Source organism: Artibeus jamaicensis, unplaced genomic scaffold (genome assembly GCF_021234435.1).
Source record: "Artibeus jamaicensis isolate MK-2021 breed Jamaican fruit bat unplaced genomic scaffold, CSHL_Jam_final contig_384, whole genome shotgun sequence".
Lineage (NCBI taxonomy): Eukaryota > Metazoa > Chordata > Mammalia > Chiroptera > Phyllostomidae > Artibeus > Artibeus jamaicensis.
In genome coordinates, this window is record NW_026521810.1 from 1,373,738 (window position 1) to 1,390,168 (window position 16,431).

Sequence of the window (16,431 nt, forward strand, 5' to 3'; positions counted from 1 at the left end):
CCATTTTTTTCTTACCTTTGTCTCCTTCTGCCCCATGGACAATAGGGTACCACTATTCCCTCCAGCAATCCCCCCTTAGTTCATGCCTGTGGGTTGTACATATAAATTCTTTGGCTTCTCCATTTCCTATATTATTCTTAATCTCCCCCTGTCTATTTCATACCTACCAATTTTGCTTCATATTCCCTCTACCTTTCCCCCCTCCACCTTCCTCCTCCCCACTGATAACCCTCCATGTGATCTCCATTTCTATGATTCTGTTCCTGTTCTAGTTGTTCAATTACTTTTTTCTTTTTGTTTTCATGTTTTGTTAGGTTAAGTTGTTGATAGTTGTGAGTTTGTTCTCATTTTACTGTTCATAGTTTTGATTTTCTTCTTCTTCTTAGACAAGTCCCTTTAACATTTTATATAATAAGGGGATGATGATGATGAACTCCTTTAAGTTGACCATATCTGGGAAGCACTTTATCTGCCCTCCCATTCTAAATGATAGCTTTGCTGGATAGAGTAATCTTGGATGTAGGTCCTTGCCTTTCATGACTTGAAATACTTATTGCCAGCCCCTTCTTGCCTATAAGGTTTCTTTTGAGAAATCAGCTGATAGTATCATTGTAATTCCTTTGTAGGTAACTCTCTCCTTTTCTTTTGCTGCTTTTAAGATTTTCTCTTTAACCTTTGGCATTTTAATTATGATGTGTCTTGATGTGCTTTTTTTGGGGGGTTCAATTTGTTTGGGACTCTCTGATCTTCCTGGACTTGTACATCTATTTCCTTCTCCAGATTGGGGAAGTTTTCTTTAATTATATTTTCAAATAAGTTTTCAATTTGTTGCTCTTCCTCTTCTCCTTCTGGCACCCCTATGATTCAGATGTTGGTAGGTTTAGAGTTGTCCCAGTGTTTCCTAAGCATCTCATTTTTGGAATTCTTGTTTATTCTTTTCTGGTTGAATATTTCTTCCATTTGTTTCAAATGGTTGATTTGAGGCATGGTTTCCTCCCCTTCACTGTTGGCTCCCTGTGGATTTTTCTTTATTTCAGTTTGTATAGCTTTCACTTATTCCTTTATTTTGTGACCGTACTCAATCATTTCTGTGAGCATCCTGATTACCAGTGTTTTGAAGTCTGCATTTGATAGGTTGCTATCTCCTCATTGCTTAGTTCTTTTATTTAAGTTTTGATTTTTTCTTTCACTTGGACCGTATTTTTTGTCCTGGCCTACATGTTACATTATAAGGAGCAAAGCCTTGGGTATTTGCCAGGGCAGGGCAACCCACTTCATTGTTTGTGGTGCTGTATGTGGTGGAGGGGTCAGAGAGGCAACAATGCTGCTTGCTTGGTTCTTGCTCCATTTTTAGTCACTTCCCCTGCTTCCCTCAAGTGAATGGCACCTTGGAAGGGTTGTCCTGGTGCTAATTCCTGGGTGAAAGGGCTTGCATACATTCTAGAACCCTTTGGCCACCTTCAACAGGCTCTCTTGAGAGCCTGGCAGTTTCTTCCATGATCACAACCCTCACAGGTTTTTACAGCCAGTGGTTATGAGGCTATATTTTCCCCAGCACTGGAACCCTGGGTTTCACAGTCTGTCCTGGGCTGGGATTGCTCACTCCCTAGTTGTTGCTCCTGGTTTTTATCCACATCTGAATGTGGGGCCATCTGGTTCACCAACTGCTGCTGCCTTGATCACCTGGTCTGCTAGCAGCTGCCTGGCTTCCAGTCCTCTCTGCCCCACTCCCTGTCTCCACCCCTCCTACTAGTCTGGATGAATGTTTCTATAACTCCTTGATTGTTGGATGTCCTTACAGTTCAATTTTATGGCAGATGTGGTTGTTTTTTTTTATTTGTTATCCTTCTTTTAATTGTACAAGGAGGCCAAGTATATCTACTTATGCCTCCACCTTGACCAGAAGTTCCAAACTTTGTTTCTTCTTTGGATATCAATTATTTTCCTTTTTGTAGTGCTAGTATGCCCAACCTTCAACACACTTTCTCATTGTCTCTGTTGATGTCCTATGCTTCATAGGTAGCTGAAACTTAGTAAGATAATTATATTTTATGGTTTTCTACTTAAAAATTAGTATTAATTAATCTCCTTTGTCCTTTCCTCCATTACCTATACTGTTTCCCCACTTCCAGTGTCTTGATAGAATTATGATTTTGAAATTATAGGTAGCCCAACCCCCCAAAATTAAAATCTAAACAAACTTGTCAAGTTAATTTTCTCCATGCAGCATTGCAAAATTTTTTTATACATTTTATACTAAATGATTCCTTAGAGAAGTGAAGGGAATTTTATTTATGGAGAAAGTAGCTCTTACAAAACAATTTCTTTATTTGTATATGGTTCCCTGGACCAAGAAGTTGGTGCATTTGCTCAAAGAGCCCCAGAAACTGGAAGGGTTTAGGCCTTGGGGATTTCTCAGTGGCCCTGGATGGTGTTGAAATCAGGCTTGCGAAGGGTCCTTTGGGAAAAACACAGAATACATAACATTTATGGTGTGGTGCTTTCTTTTGTCTCCTAAGCATTCAAAAGGATCATGGACAGAACTGTTGCAGTACCAATTAATAAAATGCAGAATGCAGAATTTAATTGGATTAAGAAATTGTGTTTAATTTTATTTAGTTTTACTTTTATTTGCCTTGCCATTTATTGCTTTTCTTTTCTTTTTCAAATTAGAAACAGTTCTTACTGTGATGAAATGTCCATTGAGCTCAGGGTTTTGGGGAAGACAGAAGCTTTGCTGCCTATCATCTCATATCCGCAAATTCTAACTTTCTCAACCTCTGGATCATTAGTTTGTCCTGAACTGAGTGAATTCACCTGCAACAGAACTGACATGAAGATTCAATGGTACAAGGTATATTTTTTTAAATTGACAGTTAATAAAATGTGTTTTACTGCCCATAGGAATGATATAAAATGCCCATTCTGAAAGTAACATCTGCTTTTATACTTCTGGTTTTTTTTAACTAGTTAATTAAAAAAGAGTCATGATAAAAATGGTGTTTTAATCCATATGTGGGTTGGGTAAGGATCCTTAGAATAGTGATTTGAGAATATGAAATTAATCCAGAGTAAATAACAGCTGAAGTACACAACTTTTACTCTATTTGTCTGTTAAAATTTAGAAAACAATTGCTGGCTTATTTAACAACTTTATACACATATCACCTTTGGGTTAAAGGAGTAAATAGAAACACAATTTCTTCTATTGCCTGGTTGAATAAATACTATCACCAGATCACGTAGGTAGACCAAGTACGGGCAAACCACAGCCCAGGGCCAAATTGAGCCACCACCTGTTTCTGCAAGCAAAGGCTAGTTTTTACTTTTTTAAATGGTTAAAAATAATTAGAAGAAGAATACTGCTATATGGCATATGAAATGATATAAAGCTCAGATTTCAGTGTTTATAAAGTTTTAAGAGGACACAGCCACACTCATTTGTTTTCATGCTTTCCCATTGCAATGGCCTAAAGTGGATTATAGGCCTAAAATATTTACTGTCTGGCCTTTCACAGAAAATATTACTTGATATAGAATAGACTGATATTGGAAAGTAGAGTTATTTGTTCAGTCATTGATAGAAATTAGGTCCACTATTCTTTAATGAAGAATTAGGTCCATTTTGCCCCGGCTGGTGTAGCTCAGTGGATTGAGCGTGGGCCTGCAAACCAGAGGATCACGGTTCAGTTCCCAGTCAGGGCACATGCCTGGGTTGCAGGCCAGTTCCCAGGAGGGGACCCACGAGAGGCAACCATACATTTATATTCTTTCCCTCTCTCCTTCCCTTCCCCTCTAAAGATAAATAAATAAAATCTTAAAAAAGAATTAGGTCAATTAAAAAACATATGGAAATAATGAGACAAGTATATGTAACACTATATGCTAACATAGTTACTGAATCATCGTTTATAATAAGATACTAGAAACAAGAAAATGTTTGGTCTTGGTGGTGGCTCAGTTGGTTAGAGTACTATCCCCTACAGCAAAAGGTTGTGGGTTTGATCCCTAGTTGGAGCACACAACAGGAGGCAAGTATCAATGTCTCTCTCTCTCCTTTCCTCTCTGTAAAATCAATAAGCATGTCCTCAGTGAGAATTTTTTAAAAAATGTTCAGTGTTAGGAATTAAACTTATCTCCTCTCATAAGAACAATGGAATATTACATAGCTATAGTATTTACAAAGATTAGATTATTTTATATGTATTAACATAGAAGAAAAATACAATATTGTTATAGTTAAAAGGATTTAAATGTTATATGTTATATGTTGTATTTCCTAGTTATATGAAACATGGTTTAACATATTTTAAAAGCTGGTGGAATATACACTGAAATAATAAACGATTTTTTGAAGATAAAAGATTCACTTTCTATTTTTTATAAGTCAGTGTTACCTAATTTTTCTAGTTGTACTACTTTACTAATCAGCAAAAACATTGAAGGTATTTCTGTAGTGTAAAGGAAGAAGAAGTGAGGAACTTTCTTTTACTTAAGAAATACATGTATTATTCCTTAATCTGCATTCAATCTATATACACCTAATTTTCTAGCATAGTCTCAATCAACATTATCTGTAATTTTTCATAATTTTCAAAATGTGCCTTTTCAGAAAAAAGAATAGATATAACTAGTTGACTGGTCTTGTTACTTCATAGGATATCAAAGAATATTGAAAACTTTTAAATGAGTTTTTTGAAGTAGAAGAAAGTGGCCAGGTTCTATAAAGTAGCCAGTCCAATTAAGCAAAGGATTCTTTTTTGGTTTAGGAAGAGTATAAATAGGACAAGTAAGAGGTTGCACCTGTGGAGAAAAGATCACAGGTTCTGTAGTTGACCAGTGTGGGTTTAAAACCCCCTTTTTTTCTTTCAGCAATTGTGTGGCATTGGCCAAGTTATTTCATCTTTTGAACCTGCTTCCTCTGCAAAGTGGCAATTAGTCATTCCTACTGCCCGAGAGTATTTGAAACACTAAGTTGAAGTATTGTGCATGAAGCACTTAGTGCAGGGCTTGTCATATAAAATGAAGCTTGATACATATGGGTGGACAGGATATCACAGTGATGTACTTAGTAATATTTGTTCCCTTTCTAAGAAAGCTAATCATTACTGAGCTTGTACTGTACACAATTCTGTCCTAAATTTCCTGATATGTAACCCAGTGAAGCAGACACTGTTAATATCTGTATTTTACAGATTAGGAAACAGAGATACACAAAAGTAAGGAACTTGCCCAAGGTCACACAGTAGCTAGATGATGAAGCCAAAATTCTACACCAGGAGGCTCCACACAGCACTGCCAAGCAGGGCAGCCCTGGTGGCCTCATGAGGGGCTTGGCAGAACTATGTACGCTGCTGAGCCCTCTTTGGCTTTTTTCATATCTGACCACTTGTGATAGGAACATTTAAATTTGTCATTTTAATTAAATATATTGAGAAGTAATATTTTATGAGCCACATGGCGAACAAACTCTTTCAGTTATGTGTATGTTTCTATTCAGAGTAAGAGTCTGAAATGACTCAGGTTACATTTGGCCATTGCAAGCTTTTAAGCATCACGGCTTTGAAAGAACTGTTCCTGAGAACAATTTGTGCTTGTTATGATGTCTTTAAAATCCCATTCAGCTTTTTCTGTGTTATTGGAGACCTTGCTCCTAAGTGTTGTAATTCTGCAGAACCCACAATATCTTTTGTCTATATGAAAAATGTGAACTCGTTTCTCACATTTAGTTTTTTTTAGAATTTTGTCTACATCTCTATCAACTCCTAAAATTTAAATGATTTTTAAAGCGATTACAGCAACATTATCACTTTTGAACATTGTTTTCCAAGTCACCATGGCTATATAATAGTACTCTTCCCTGGGGGGACTCCTGAAGTCTATAGGCAGCTATTAGGTCATTATTATATTTGTATTTTAAAAGGTCTACATTGTCAAAGAAGATTTTCTTTTGTTCCCTCATTGTGTTTAAGCAAATGTGCTTTAAGCATTGTGATTTAAACAAATTCAGCAACCTTGTTTTATATGTTAACAAGTTCTCTCTCCTAAAAACAGAGTTAAAAGTATGTCCAAAGTATAACATTTACAAAGAAATAACTGGAAATTCTTGGGTTGCAAATTCAACATTGATTGATAATATTGATACTATCATAGCTTTTGAGATAAAAATTAGTACACAGTGTAACTTTGAAAAACATTTTTCCTAAGGATTCTGTCCTTTTGGATCCAGACAACAAGAAGTTTCTTTGTGTGAGGGGAACTACTCGCTTACTCATACATAACGTGTCTGTGGAGGATGCAGGCTATTACAGCTGTGTCATGACATTTGCTCATCAAGGCATGCCATACAACATAACTAGGAATATCAAACTACGTATCAACAGTAAGTGCTTGCCATCAAGGTACCTCTCTACCCTGGTTAAATAACAAGCATGCAAAGAACAAATTAGGGCTAACATAGAATTCCTTGAATGTCTTTGGTATGAAAGGAAAACAAACACGTCAACCATCTTAAAACATCAGACTAATAAGACCTGTGTGTGATACCTTGAAATGTAGAAAGCAGAGTGTTATTTTGAGGAAAGGTAAATCCCTGGATTCCAAGTCTAAGGCTAAACCACACCACTAGAGGGGGCCAAACAGTGCTTCACCTGGAAGATCCTTTTGGAAGGCTTGCGCCTCCAGGGCCAGCCATCAGAACATGGTTGCCATAACTTTACGTATAATTCTAAGATACTGGGTTTTTAATTGTATTTTTCAGTTAGAAGACTATGCAATGGCATATCTGGTAGAAATTGTCCCCTGCTTTGTTCCCCAAGGCATGTCTAATTGCTCTTGAAAGCAGGATTTCAAATAGTGAGTGCCCTTATTGGTTTAAATGAGCTCTACTTGAAAATAATATTATGAACAGTATTGATTACTACTTAATATTTGTTTAACATTAACTCCATACCTCCTACATGCTGGACATCAACCTTGGTGGCAAAGGTAAAAAATATTTAAGCCCTTAGCTCTGTCCTGGAGAATAAACTGCTTTTGTATAGTAAAGATTAGACAATTAGAGTTTTTTAAGGGCATTTCGGAGAGTGTTGGAAATATATTAAGATTAAATACTTGGTCTATGAGGGGAAAGGACTAACTTTTTTTTCTCACTGAATCCAGAGATTCAGTTTTTCTAAAGGGAAAATCATTTTTCCCATGAAATCAAATTGTAGATTATATTTCTTTTGCTGTCTTGCGAGCATTCATTCATCTCAACTCCTTCCCCCACAGGGGAACAAAGTCAAAGTCCTTTGACTTTGAGAGGCTGTATACTGTTCATGTGATACTGCACAAAAACACTAGAGGGCAGTTAACCTACATATTATCCTGTATTATGATCACACTATCTCAGCAGTTCTGGAAGGGAGGACAGCAGCCTCATTACCTGGGTAATGGTTAGATATACAATACCTCAGACCCCATCCCAGATCTACTGAACTAGACACAGGAGCAGGGGGAACAAAGCACCTCCCCTGGGCGATGCTATGACCCACTGGTGTATAAGTTCCTAAAGCTTCTGTCTCCCCTGTCTGTTACCCCAACCTGTGAGTTGTAGCCATGTGACTGTGAGAGAAGGGAAAGGCTACTACTGGTGACAGTTGGGAAGCCACCTGCACTTTGAACTCTACTGTGATACTGCCTAATGCTTTACCCATGTTAGGGTTTCGAAATGCTCTTAGTGGACAAAGTGTGGATGGAGTAAGTGGATGTGAGATAGGCAGCCCTTTCTCCACCCCCAAGCTGTCCTTCTTGCTTCAATTCAGATGCTCAGTTTCTTCATACTGCTGGGAAACCTGCCTCTTGGCGCTCTGGGTTCTTATTCCTAGGAGATCCACCTCTGCCTCCCTAAAGAATTATCTCCTCAATTAATAAATCTCATTGGCCAACCTGAGCCAATCTATCACTCAGCATGGCATTAGCACTGTACACATGTGGTCCCCAAACCCATGTGCTTCTTTTTTTGAGGTGACTCTTCAGTATTTTATGGAAAACATTTGGGGAGGTGAGGATGGAGTGGAGAGGCATATTTTAGGTCAAGTTGACCATGGAGTAAAACATATCCTGTGGACATTATGAATATTAGTTTTAATAATTCATTCAGGAAGACAGGGAGGGGAATGGTTAATTGTTTATCACATAATGAAGAACATCTGTTAGTGGAATGTGTTTGTAAGAGAGATTCTTCTAGTAATTTCTTTTCTGGGAAAGGCATTGACTAAGGATGTTCAATTTTGTGGAGAGCCTGTTTCCTTTGCCAGAGAAAGGTCAAATCCCACAATGGTTGGCCATAGTGTCAGGAATAACTCAATTAGCTACACAATGAAACCGAACCTCAGCTTGAAAGGAAGTCTCTCCTAATTGAATCTTTTTTCTGTATATTTATCTCAGAAAAAGAAGAGGAGACAATTCCTGTGATTATCTCCCCCCACCAGACCATACTGACTTCTTTGGGTAAGACCTGCAAGGATGTACGACCTACAAGGGTGTCTGCAATGTCAAAGTCTAAGGCCCTGGGACCCCTGTGTCTACTGACTACACCTATCCCTTTGTGTGCAGTGTGCCTGGGTAGAGATCCTAGAACCCCATGATGAGGGACTGGAATGACAAATGTGAGAGAGCATTTCTCTGCATCAAATGTTGTTAGAAATAGCATTGTTTGAAACAGGTATATTTGATCTGTGAAAACCCTACTTACAAATATCTAAATGTAAAAAACCTGAACATTCTGAGCAGTTATTAATGTTGAAAAGGATGAATGGCATGATTCCCTGACAGAGCCAGTACCTGCAGTATATTTAAAATAATTCACTTTACTGCAACATGGCTGATGTTCAGCATTTCCCTAAGACTGCATTTGTAAAATGAGGCTGACCCAGCCACAGCTAGCCCCCCAGAGGCCATTTTCTGGTGCAAAAATTGGTGGTCAGCTGGTAGGATGATGAAAGTGATTGACAGAGTTTTCCTTTTTTCACCCCATTTTGGTGCAAGCAGTCTGAGAAAGCACACACCTCCTTACTGAACAATAGTGTGTTTAGTGTGGTGTCATTATTCCCAGCATCAATGCTGTAGAAAGGTTTTATTTCTCCCATTCTCCAGAAGGAAAAGCTGTCCAGGGGATCACAGTGGTACAAGAAAGGTCAAAAGCTACACCTGGGTCAGGCTGGGGTTTGGACTCAGGCCTGTGTGTCTGTGAAGCCTGTACCTTTTTGTGTGTTTGCTTTTGTGTAATGGTTTTGTAAGTTTATGCTCATTTATTAAACCCCAGCTGCAGAGTCCTGTCATCTCTCATATCCCCCAGCCCTTCTCAATTTCTTCTGTTTTGTGTTGGGCTTATATTTAACATTTTAACTGGTGGCCATAGAGAACTCTCAGTGTTCTCAGCCAAGTGGAGCTGGGTTTCCTGCACCTTGCTTGTAAGGCACTGATGTGTGTGACAGAGTCACATGAGGCAGGATTTAATGGGCTGATTTTGGCAGAGAGATTTTCAGATCATTGGGGTGGTGAAACAGGGAGAAAGGCTGGCATTCTGAGCTTGAGGTTGGGAGAGGTGCCCTACAAGACATAGCATAGGGAGGCATAGCAACCATGAGGAAGAAATAAATTGGAAGGATTTGTTCATTTTCTCCCCCTTCTCCTTTGGTGACTTAAAACATGTAAGTTATAGTGACTGAGTCTCAGGTACTCAGTGCACATTACATTGTGCAACTGTAGAAGGCACCATGCCTATAAAATACTACTTTAAAAGTGGCTTTTAAAGGGTTAATTCTAAATGAACATAACCTCAGAAGGAGAGTTCCCAGGGGAAACAGGAGGGCTGAGGCCAGCAATGGACAAAGAGAAAGAATCCATATGTTAATCTGGATCTGTGGGATGGGTAGTATAAATTGTGAAAGAAGGTGGCCCTTGAATTCAGAATGCCCTGTAGGAGCTGAGTGGCCTTGGGGAAGCCATTTGCTTCTGGATCTTTATCTTCAATGAAGGCCAGTTGAAGGAACTGGAGACACTTGGTAATTACTGATGATCTATGTGAATGGAATTTTTTGAGGGAGCTGTTTCCTTCCAAGAACAGAATTGGATGGTGAGAGGTGTTTGAGGAGACAGGTAAGGGTCTGCTGCTCAGGTCTGCTGATGGATGAGGAGCTGGGCAAACTTTTGTGTCCAGCTAGGTTCTGACATTTTATGTGCTATGTCTTACTGTGCACAGGGTCAAGACTGACAATCCCATGTAAGGTGTTTCTGGGAGCTGGCTCACACTCAACTACCATGCTGTGGTGGATGGCCAACAACACCAACATAGACAGTGCCTATCATGACGGCCGTGTCACTGAGGGGCAGCGTCTGTAAGTGGGTAAAGATGTTTGTCAGCGTAGAGGCATCTTCTGGGCAGAGCTGTTTTGAGACCTCCATATGCTTTACAGTTTTTTTTTTTACAAAATAGATTATGTAATATCCAACTTTTCAATATGACACATGTACCATATTCAAAATAATTTTTATTCTAAACTTTTGGATTTTTAGAGTTTTAAAAACTGAGTTTTTCTACGAATTACCATTTGTTCTTGGGAAGCAAACTTTCTATATGAGTTAACTTGTACTCAGCTACTTGGCATTGAGGTTGCATTTTCCAGCTTATTTTTCTTTTTAAATATATTTTATTGATTATGCCATTACAGTTGTTCTATTCCCCCCTTCATTCCCCTCCACCCTGCACACCCATCCCCCACCATTCCCCCTTTAGTTTATGTCCACGTGTCTCAAGTTCTTTAGATTCTATATTTCCCATACTATTCTTGCCCTCCCCCTATCTATTTTCTACCTACCGTCTATGCTACTTATTCTCTGTACCTTCTCCCCCCTTCTCCTCCTCCCACTCCCCTGTTGCTAACCCTCCATGTGATCTTCATTTCTATGGTTCTGCTGCTGATCTAGCTGTCCTCTTGGTTTGCTTTTATTTTAGGTGTGGTTGTTAATAACTGTGAGTTTGCTGTCCTTTCATTGTTCATATTTTTTATCTTCTTTTTCTTAGATAACTCCCTTTAATATTTCATGTAATAAGGGCTTGGTGATGATGAACTCCTTGAATTTGATCTTATCTGAGAAGCACTTTATCTGTCCTTCCATTCTAAATGAAAGCTTTGCTGGATAGAGCAATCTTGGTTGTAGGTCTTTGGATTTCATGACTTGGAATACTTCTTTCCAGCCCCTTCTTGCCTCTAAGGTCTCTTCTGAGAAATCCACTGACAGTCTGATGGGAACTCCTTTGTAGGTGACTGTCCCCTTATCTCTTGCTGCTTCTAGGATTCTCTCCTTCATTTTAATCTTGGCTAATATAATGATGATGTGCCTTGGTGTGTTCCTTCTGGGTCCAACTTCTTTGGGACTCTCTGAGCTTCCTGGAAGTCTATTTCCTTTGCCAGATTGTGGAAATTCTCCTTTATTATTTGTTCAAATAAGTTTTCCACTTGCTGCTGTTCCTCTTCCCCTTCTGGTACCCCTATAATTTGGGTTTTGGAAGGTTTAAAGATGTCCTGAAGGTTCCTAAGCCTTTCCTTTTTTTTTTTTTTTTTTTGAATTCTTATTTCTTCATCCTTTTCTGTTTGGTCATTGTTTTCTTCCTTCTGGTCCACTCCCTTGATTTGAGTCCCAGTTTCCTTTCCATCACTATTGGTTTCCTGTGCATTTCCCTTCATTTCAATTAGTTTCACCTTCATTTGCTCCTCTAATTTGTGACTAAAATCAACCAGTTCTGTGAGTATCCTGATCACCAGTGTTTTGAACTGTGTATCTGATAGGTTGGCTATTTCTCGGTTGCTTAGAGTTATTGGCTCTGGGGCTTTGAGTTCTTTTTGAGCCAAGATTTCGTCTGTTCATTCCTGTTACTATGTATGAGGAGTGGAACCCCAGGTGTTCACCAGGGCGGAGCAACCCATCACTGGGTTGTGATGCTGTATGTGGGGGCGGGGTCCAAGAGGGGCAATGGCAGTCCTTTTTCCTGCTTCCCGCAGCTGGGGCCTGTGTGATCTGTCTCACTGCTCACTCCTTTGCTGGTTTATCTGCGCACGAATGTGTGACCACAGTCAGCCTGCTACCTTGCACCCTCACTGGGTCTGCCCATTGCTACCCCACACCTGGGACCCGCCAATGGCTGCCTGCACACCTGGGTTGGTCCAGGGGATCTTTCCTGTCCAACCCTGCTCCGCTGCTGGCCCTGCCCCTCTTACTGGTCTGGCTGAAAGATTCGTTGTTGTTAGACTTCCATATAGTTTAATTTTCGGTGTTTTGGCTGCATTTTTGTTACTAAAACTTTGTTTTCTTTAAACTTGGTTGTGCAAGGAGGCACAGTGTTTCCACCTACACCTCCATCTTGGTGGAAGCCTCCAGCTTAATAAAATATTTATTTCTTAATTTTTGCCATTAAAATACTTTGAAATTAATATATTTCAATTCCCCACTCTTCAATCTGAGTGTCATTTTCACAAACCTTTAAAAAAGATTCTGAAACTTAGCCACAGTATCTGAGAGATCATCCTGTTTCTCAGGGAACTCTGGGCTGCCAGAGTCTCTAAGGAAGGTTAATATTAAAAGTAAGAAATAATTCTGTTCTCATAAGTATTCATCTCTGGAAAATATTTTCTCACTTTGAATGTAGCACAATCAAACCTTGTAAATAGGAACCATTTATGTGTGAGGAAGGAAGACCATTCAATGTCCCAAATCATAAAGTACAGATTTTAAAATTATAGTTTCGATACCCTGAATTAGCATGAATTTTGACTTGCCAATTTTTTTACTTTTTTGAAAGACCTATCAAAAAAGATCTTTCTGGATAAAACTGAGTGGATAAAAATTATGTTTGGTTAGCACAATTGTTTGCTTGCAAGTTCTTATTGCCATGTTAGCATTCCCATGTAAGCTTACTCACACTATTCATTTACTAAAGGAGCCTATCTTCTCCCATAGATTAAAAAAAGTCCTGTGGATCCACAACAACAACATTTTAATTCATACTAGTAGATAGTAAAGCACCTTCAGATTCCTATAGCATTACAACTGGTAGTTAGGCTGACTAGAGTCATCCTCCCCAGACTGTCTGCAGCCCTCAACTCTGGACTTGAGTTTCCAGAGTGAGACTTGGCAGTAGAAGTGAGAGGATGGAACACTGTTGAAAACTAGATTCCTGGAAACTCCCGCCTTTCAATATGCAAATGTTTGTGGGTGATACAGTCAAGTTTCCCAAAATGAGACGTTTCTATTCTCACTACTGATTCTTTGTTCATTAATGGCTTTTAAAAAATGAAATTTCCATTGTTCAAAGAAAACTAGCTCCAGTAAGTTCTCCTTATAACAAGTGTCCTACAACTGTGACCAACATCAGTGTCACTCCTACATTCAGAGAGAGGCTTAGAATTCTCCCAAATAAGTAACAAATATAATAGCAAGTGCTCCTAACTTTCTTAATCTTGAAATCAATGTACAATGTAAGCACAATTAAGTAAGCAATGTTAAATCCAATGTAATCACAATGGATCCTCCTCACTGAGAATGCTTGGATGTCTACATTTTAAAGACAAGGTTGAACTTATATACCATGTTTAAGTAAATATTTTCTCACTCAGGGACTACTCAGAAAATAATGAGAACTACATTGAAGTGTCATTGATTTTTGATCCAGTCACAAGAGAGGATTTGACCACGGATTTTAAGTGTGTTGTTCGTAATACACTGGGTTTTCAGATGCTACATACCACAGTCAAAGAAGGTATGTGTTTTGGGGACTTTGAAGGAAAAAAAAATATGTTGAATGTTCTGTGAATGCCAGACAAGGCTACCAGATCTCCTGATGGTCACCTACCAAGTCCTTCATGCTTCCTGTCAGCAGAGCACTGAGAACAAATCTCTGATATTTTATGGTTTTTTGGTAGGGTGGAGACTGGCTTTGGGAAATTATATTTAAATAAAAATTTAAATAGCAAGCTGAATTTTGGAAAAGAGATAAAGTGGTTCTGCGATAAACTCTAAGAAACCCTGTGTTCTCTTGTGGGTCTTAGCAGGAACAACTGTTTCTTATGACCCCTTGCCAAGGGTGGGACATTCTTTATCCTGAAGTTGAGAAACTTTATCCTCCAAGAGCTAGGGACTGGGAGATATTGAGGGCTCTGGGTAGGTTTAGGATTAAAGTCATCAGTTAACAGGAAATAAAGTGAAAGAATTTATAACAAGAAAAACCCAAATTATCATTCTGACCAATCAACTTCTTAGTTTAAGCACTTAGCAGGAAAGGGAGACACAAGTAATATCATCTGTTGGCAGCTCCAGGTAATAATAAGGGACAAGCCAAAGTCATCCACAGCTGTAATCTCATCATGCCTTCTGAGCAGTTTGCAGCAATCAGATAAACACAAATTGCTTCATAGTCTTCATGTTTGCTGGGGAAGCAGTTGCAGACACATTTCTAATTGGAAAGTTGGGGATTTGGATAAGTCGGAAGGCAGAGAATGACATGACATAACTTTTCTCCAAAAAGAAAAGTCTATGTGCCACAGCTTTGCTTGCTTCAGCTACTTGTTGAAAAATAGGTTCCTGGGCTCACCCCAGAGCTACCCAGTCGAATTCTCCTGGGGTAAGACCAAAGGTCACAACTGAGCAGGCTCTTTTATATTAAAGTTTGAGTGCCATTGTCCTCAGACATATATGCAGAGGCTGATATTTCAGATCATTTCTGTGAGAGTGTTGGTGGTAGTTTAGACATGGAAATGGAGGATTCCACAGAATTCAGAATCCACTGTTGTCTTTTAGATTAGTGACCCAAAGGAACCTGTGGTTGTCTGGTCTTGATGCTGGGGACCTTTAAATATTGCTGTAACATGAGCCTATTCTTGTTGCTGAACTGGCCATGACTGATGGCAGAGGATGGAGAGGTGCTCAGAAAATGGAAGCACCACTCATTTAAAGCCTTGTTGGATTTTAGGATGTAAAAATCATGTGGAGAAAATAATTTGAGATTGTGTTGGTTCCTGGATGCCTAGACAGACTATGATAAACAGTAGCTTCAGCATGTGGAATTGTGGCCTCATCGTCAATGTATTTGATGACACTCATGTTCTTGTGTTTACTTGTTAACTTTTTATTCTTAGTCACTTACTATATTTTCATAACACAAGGAAGCCCAAGGAGTAGAATATAAAACAGCTGGATCCAAGCAATAATCTTGACCCCTAAAACTTTGTTTTTCAAAGTTGGTTTTCCTTTCTTCTGTAACCTTATTGAAACCTCATGACATCACTGCTCTGACCATGTCACAGTTGGCTGGTTGAGACATAACTAGATGACATTTAACTACATACTATTCAGTGGATGAAACAAAATTAGACCCTCAACACCTTCCCTTCACTCTGCCTTGTTTCTTTTTTATGAAGTTTTCTACTTTGCTTGTTTCCCTAATGCCACAAATAGCATTCTCAAGTGTCTTCTATATTGGTGTCAGGAACACATTCTGAAAATCAATGTACATTTATTAGGAAAAACGAACTCCAATGGCTTTCTTCCCTCTAAACCTGCATTACATTGTCCTATTTGGTAGTGAGAGAATGTTTGACCCCTGATATGACTCTGTTCTTTTTACAGTGGCCACATTCTCTTGGGGGATTGTGCTGGCTCCCCTTTCACTGGTCTTCTTGCTTTTGGGAGGAATGTGGATATACAGACGGTATAAACACAGAACTGGAAAAGCATATGGTCTGACTGCATTAAAGACTGGCCATCAAGATTTTCAATCCTATCCAAGTGATATAAAGGAAATAAAATAATTCAAATACAAATGATATTCTTATTTATGAAAGTGGCTGTGCCTTTTTGAGGGACCTTGTTCTTTCCCTTATTTGTTTAACAAAGCTGTTATATTTATAGTGGGTTTGTAGTAAATGACTGACCTATTCATGTGAAGTTTATTTGAAAACTGAATGACAGGAGAAAATATGGATTGGTGAGTAACCCTCTGCCACTTGTGACCCGCTTAAAAGTGTGAGACAACATCAGATATGAAGAGAGTTAAAAACATCTAAATGAATTTGAAATTCAATTATTCATCATTTAATAAAAATGTATTAAAAGTCTATTTTGGCTCTGCTCTGTTGGAAATGTTATAGATACAAAAACAGTTAAGACATAATTTGCCCCTTCAGGAAGATGGAATTCATTTTGACACCGAGAAAGATGGTTTAGAAATGCTAAAGAAGAAGAATCAGCAAGAACTGGTGAATTTTTGTAAAAGGATGATCCAAAAAATAGCAATTAAAATAGAGTGATCTGTCAGAAAAATACATATTAGAACATATTAGTGAACTGAGAAAGAGACTCAATCTCATAAAAAAGCTTCTGAAAACCAAGAGA

General features: G+C 38.7%; 1 protein-coding gene across 4 annotated transcripts in view; it reads left to right on the plus strand.

Annotated features, from left to right (window-relative positions):
* The window catches only part of IL1R2 (interleukin 1 receptor type 2), a 40,944-nt gene extending 24,790 nt beyond the window's left edge, over window positions 1–16,154 (plus strand). For all 4 annotated transcript variants that reach the window (XM_053664674.1, XM_037148861.2, XM_053664675.1 and 1 more), the window contains 6 exons: window positions 2,674–2,854; window positions 6,208–6,382; window positions 8,431–8,493; window positions 10,247–10,382; window positions 13,659–13,801; window positions 15,667–16,154. In XM_053664674.1, coding sequence (XP_053520649.1) covers window positions 2,674–2,854; window positions 6,208–6,382; window positions 8,431–8,493; window positions 10,247–10,382; window positions 13,659–13,801; window positions 15,667–15,848 — 880 coding nt within the window. In that variant the 3' untranslated portion in view covers window positions 15,849–16,154. The remainder of the gene's footprint in view (window positions 1–2,673; window positions 2,855–6,207; window positions 6,383–8,430; window positions 8,494–10,246; window positions 10,383–13,658; window positions 13,802–15,666) is intronic.
* The last annotated feature ends 277 nt before the right edge of the window (window positions 16,155–16,431 follow it).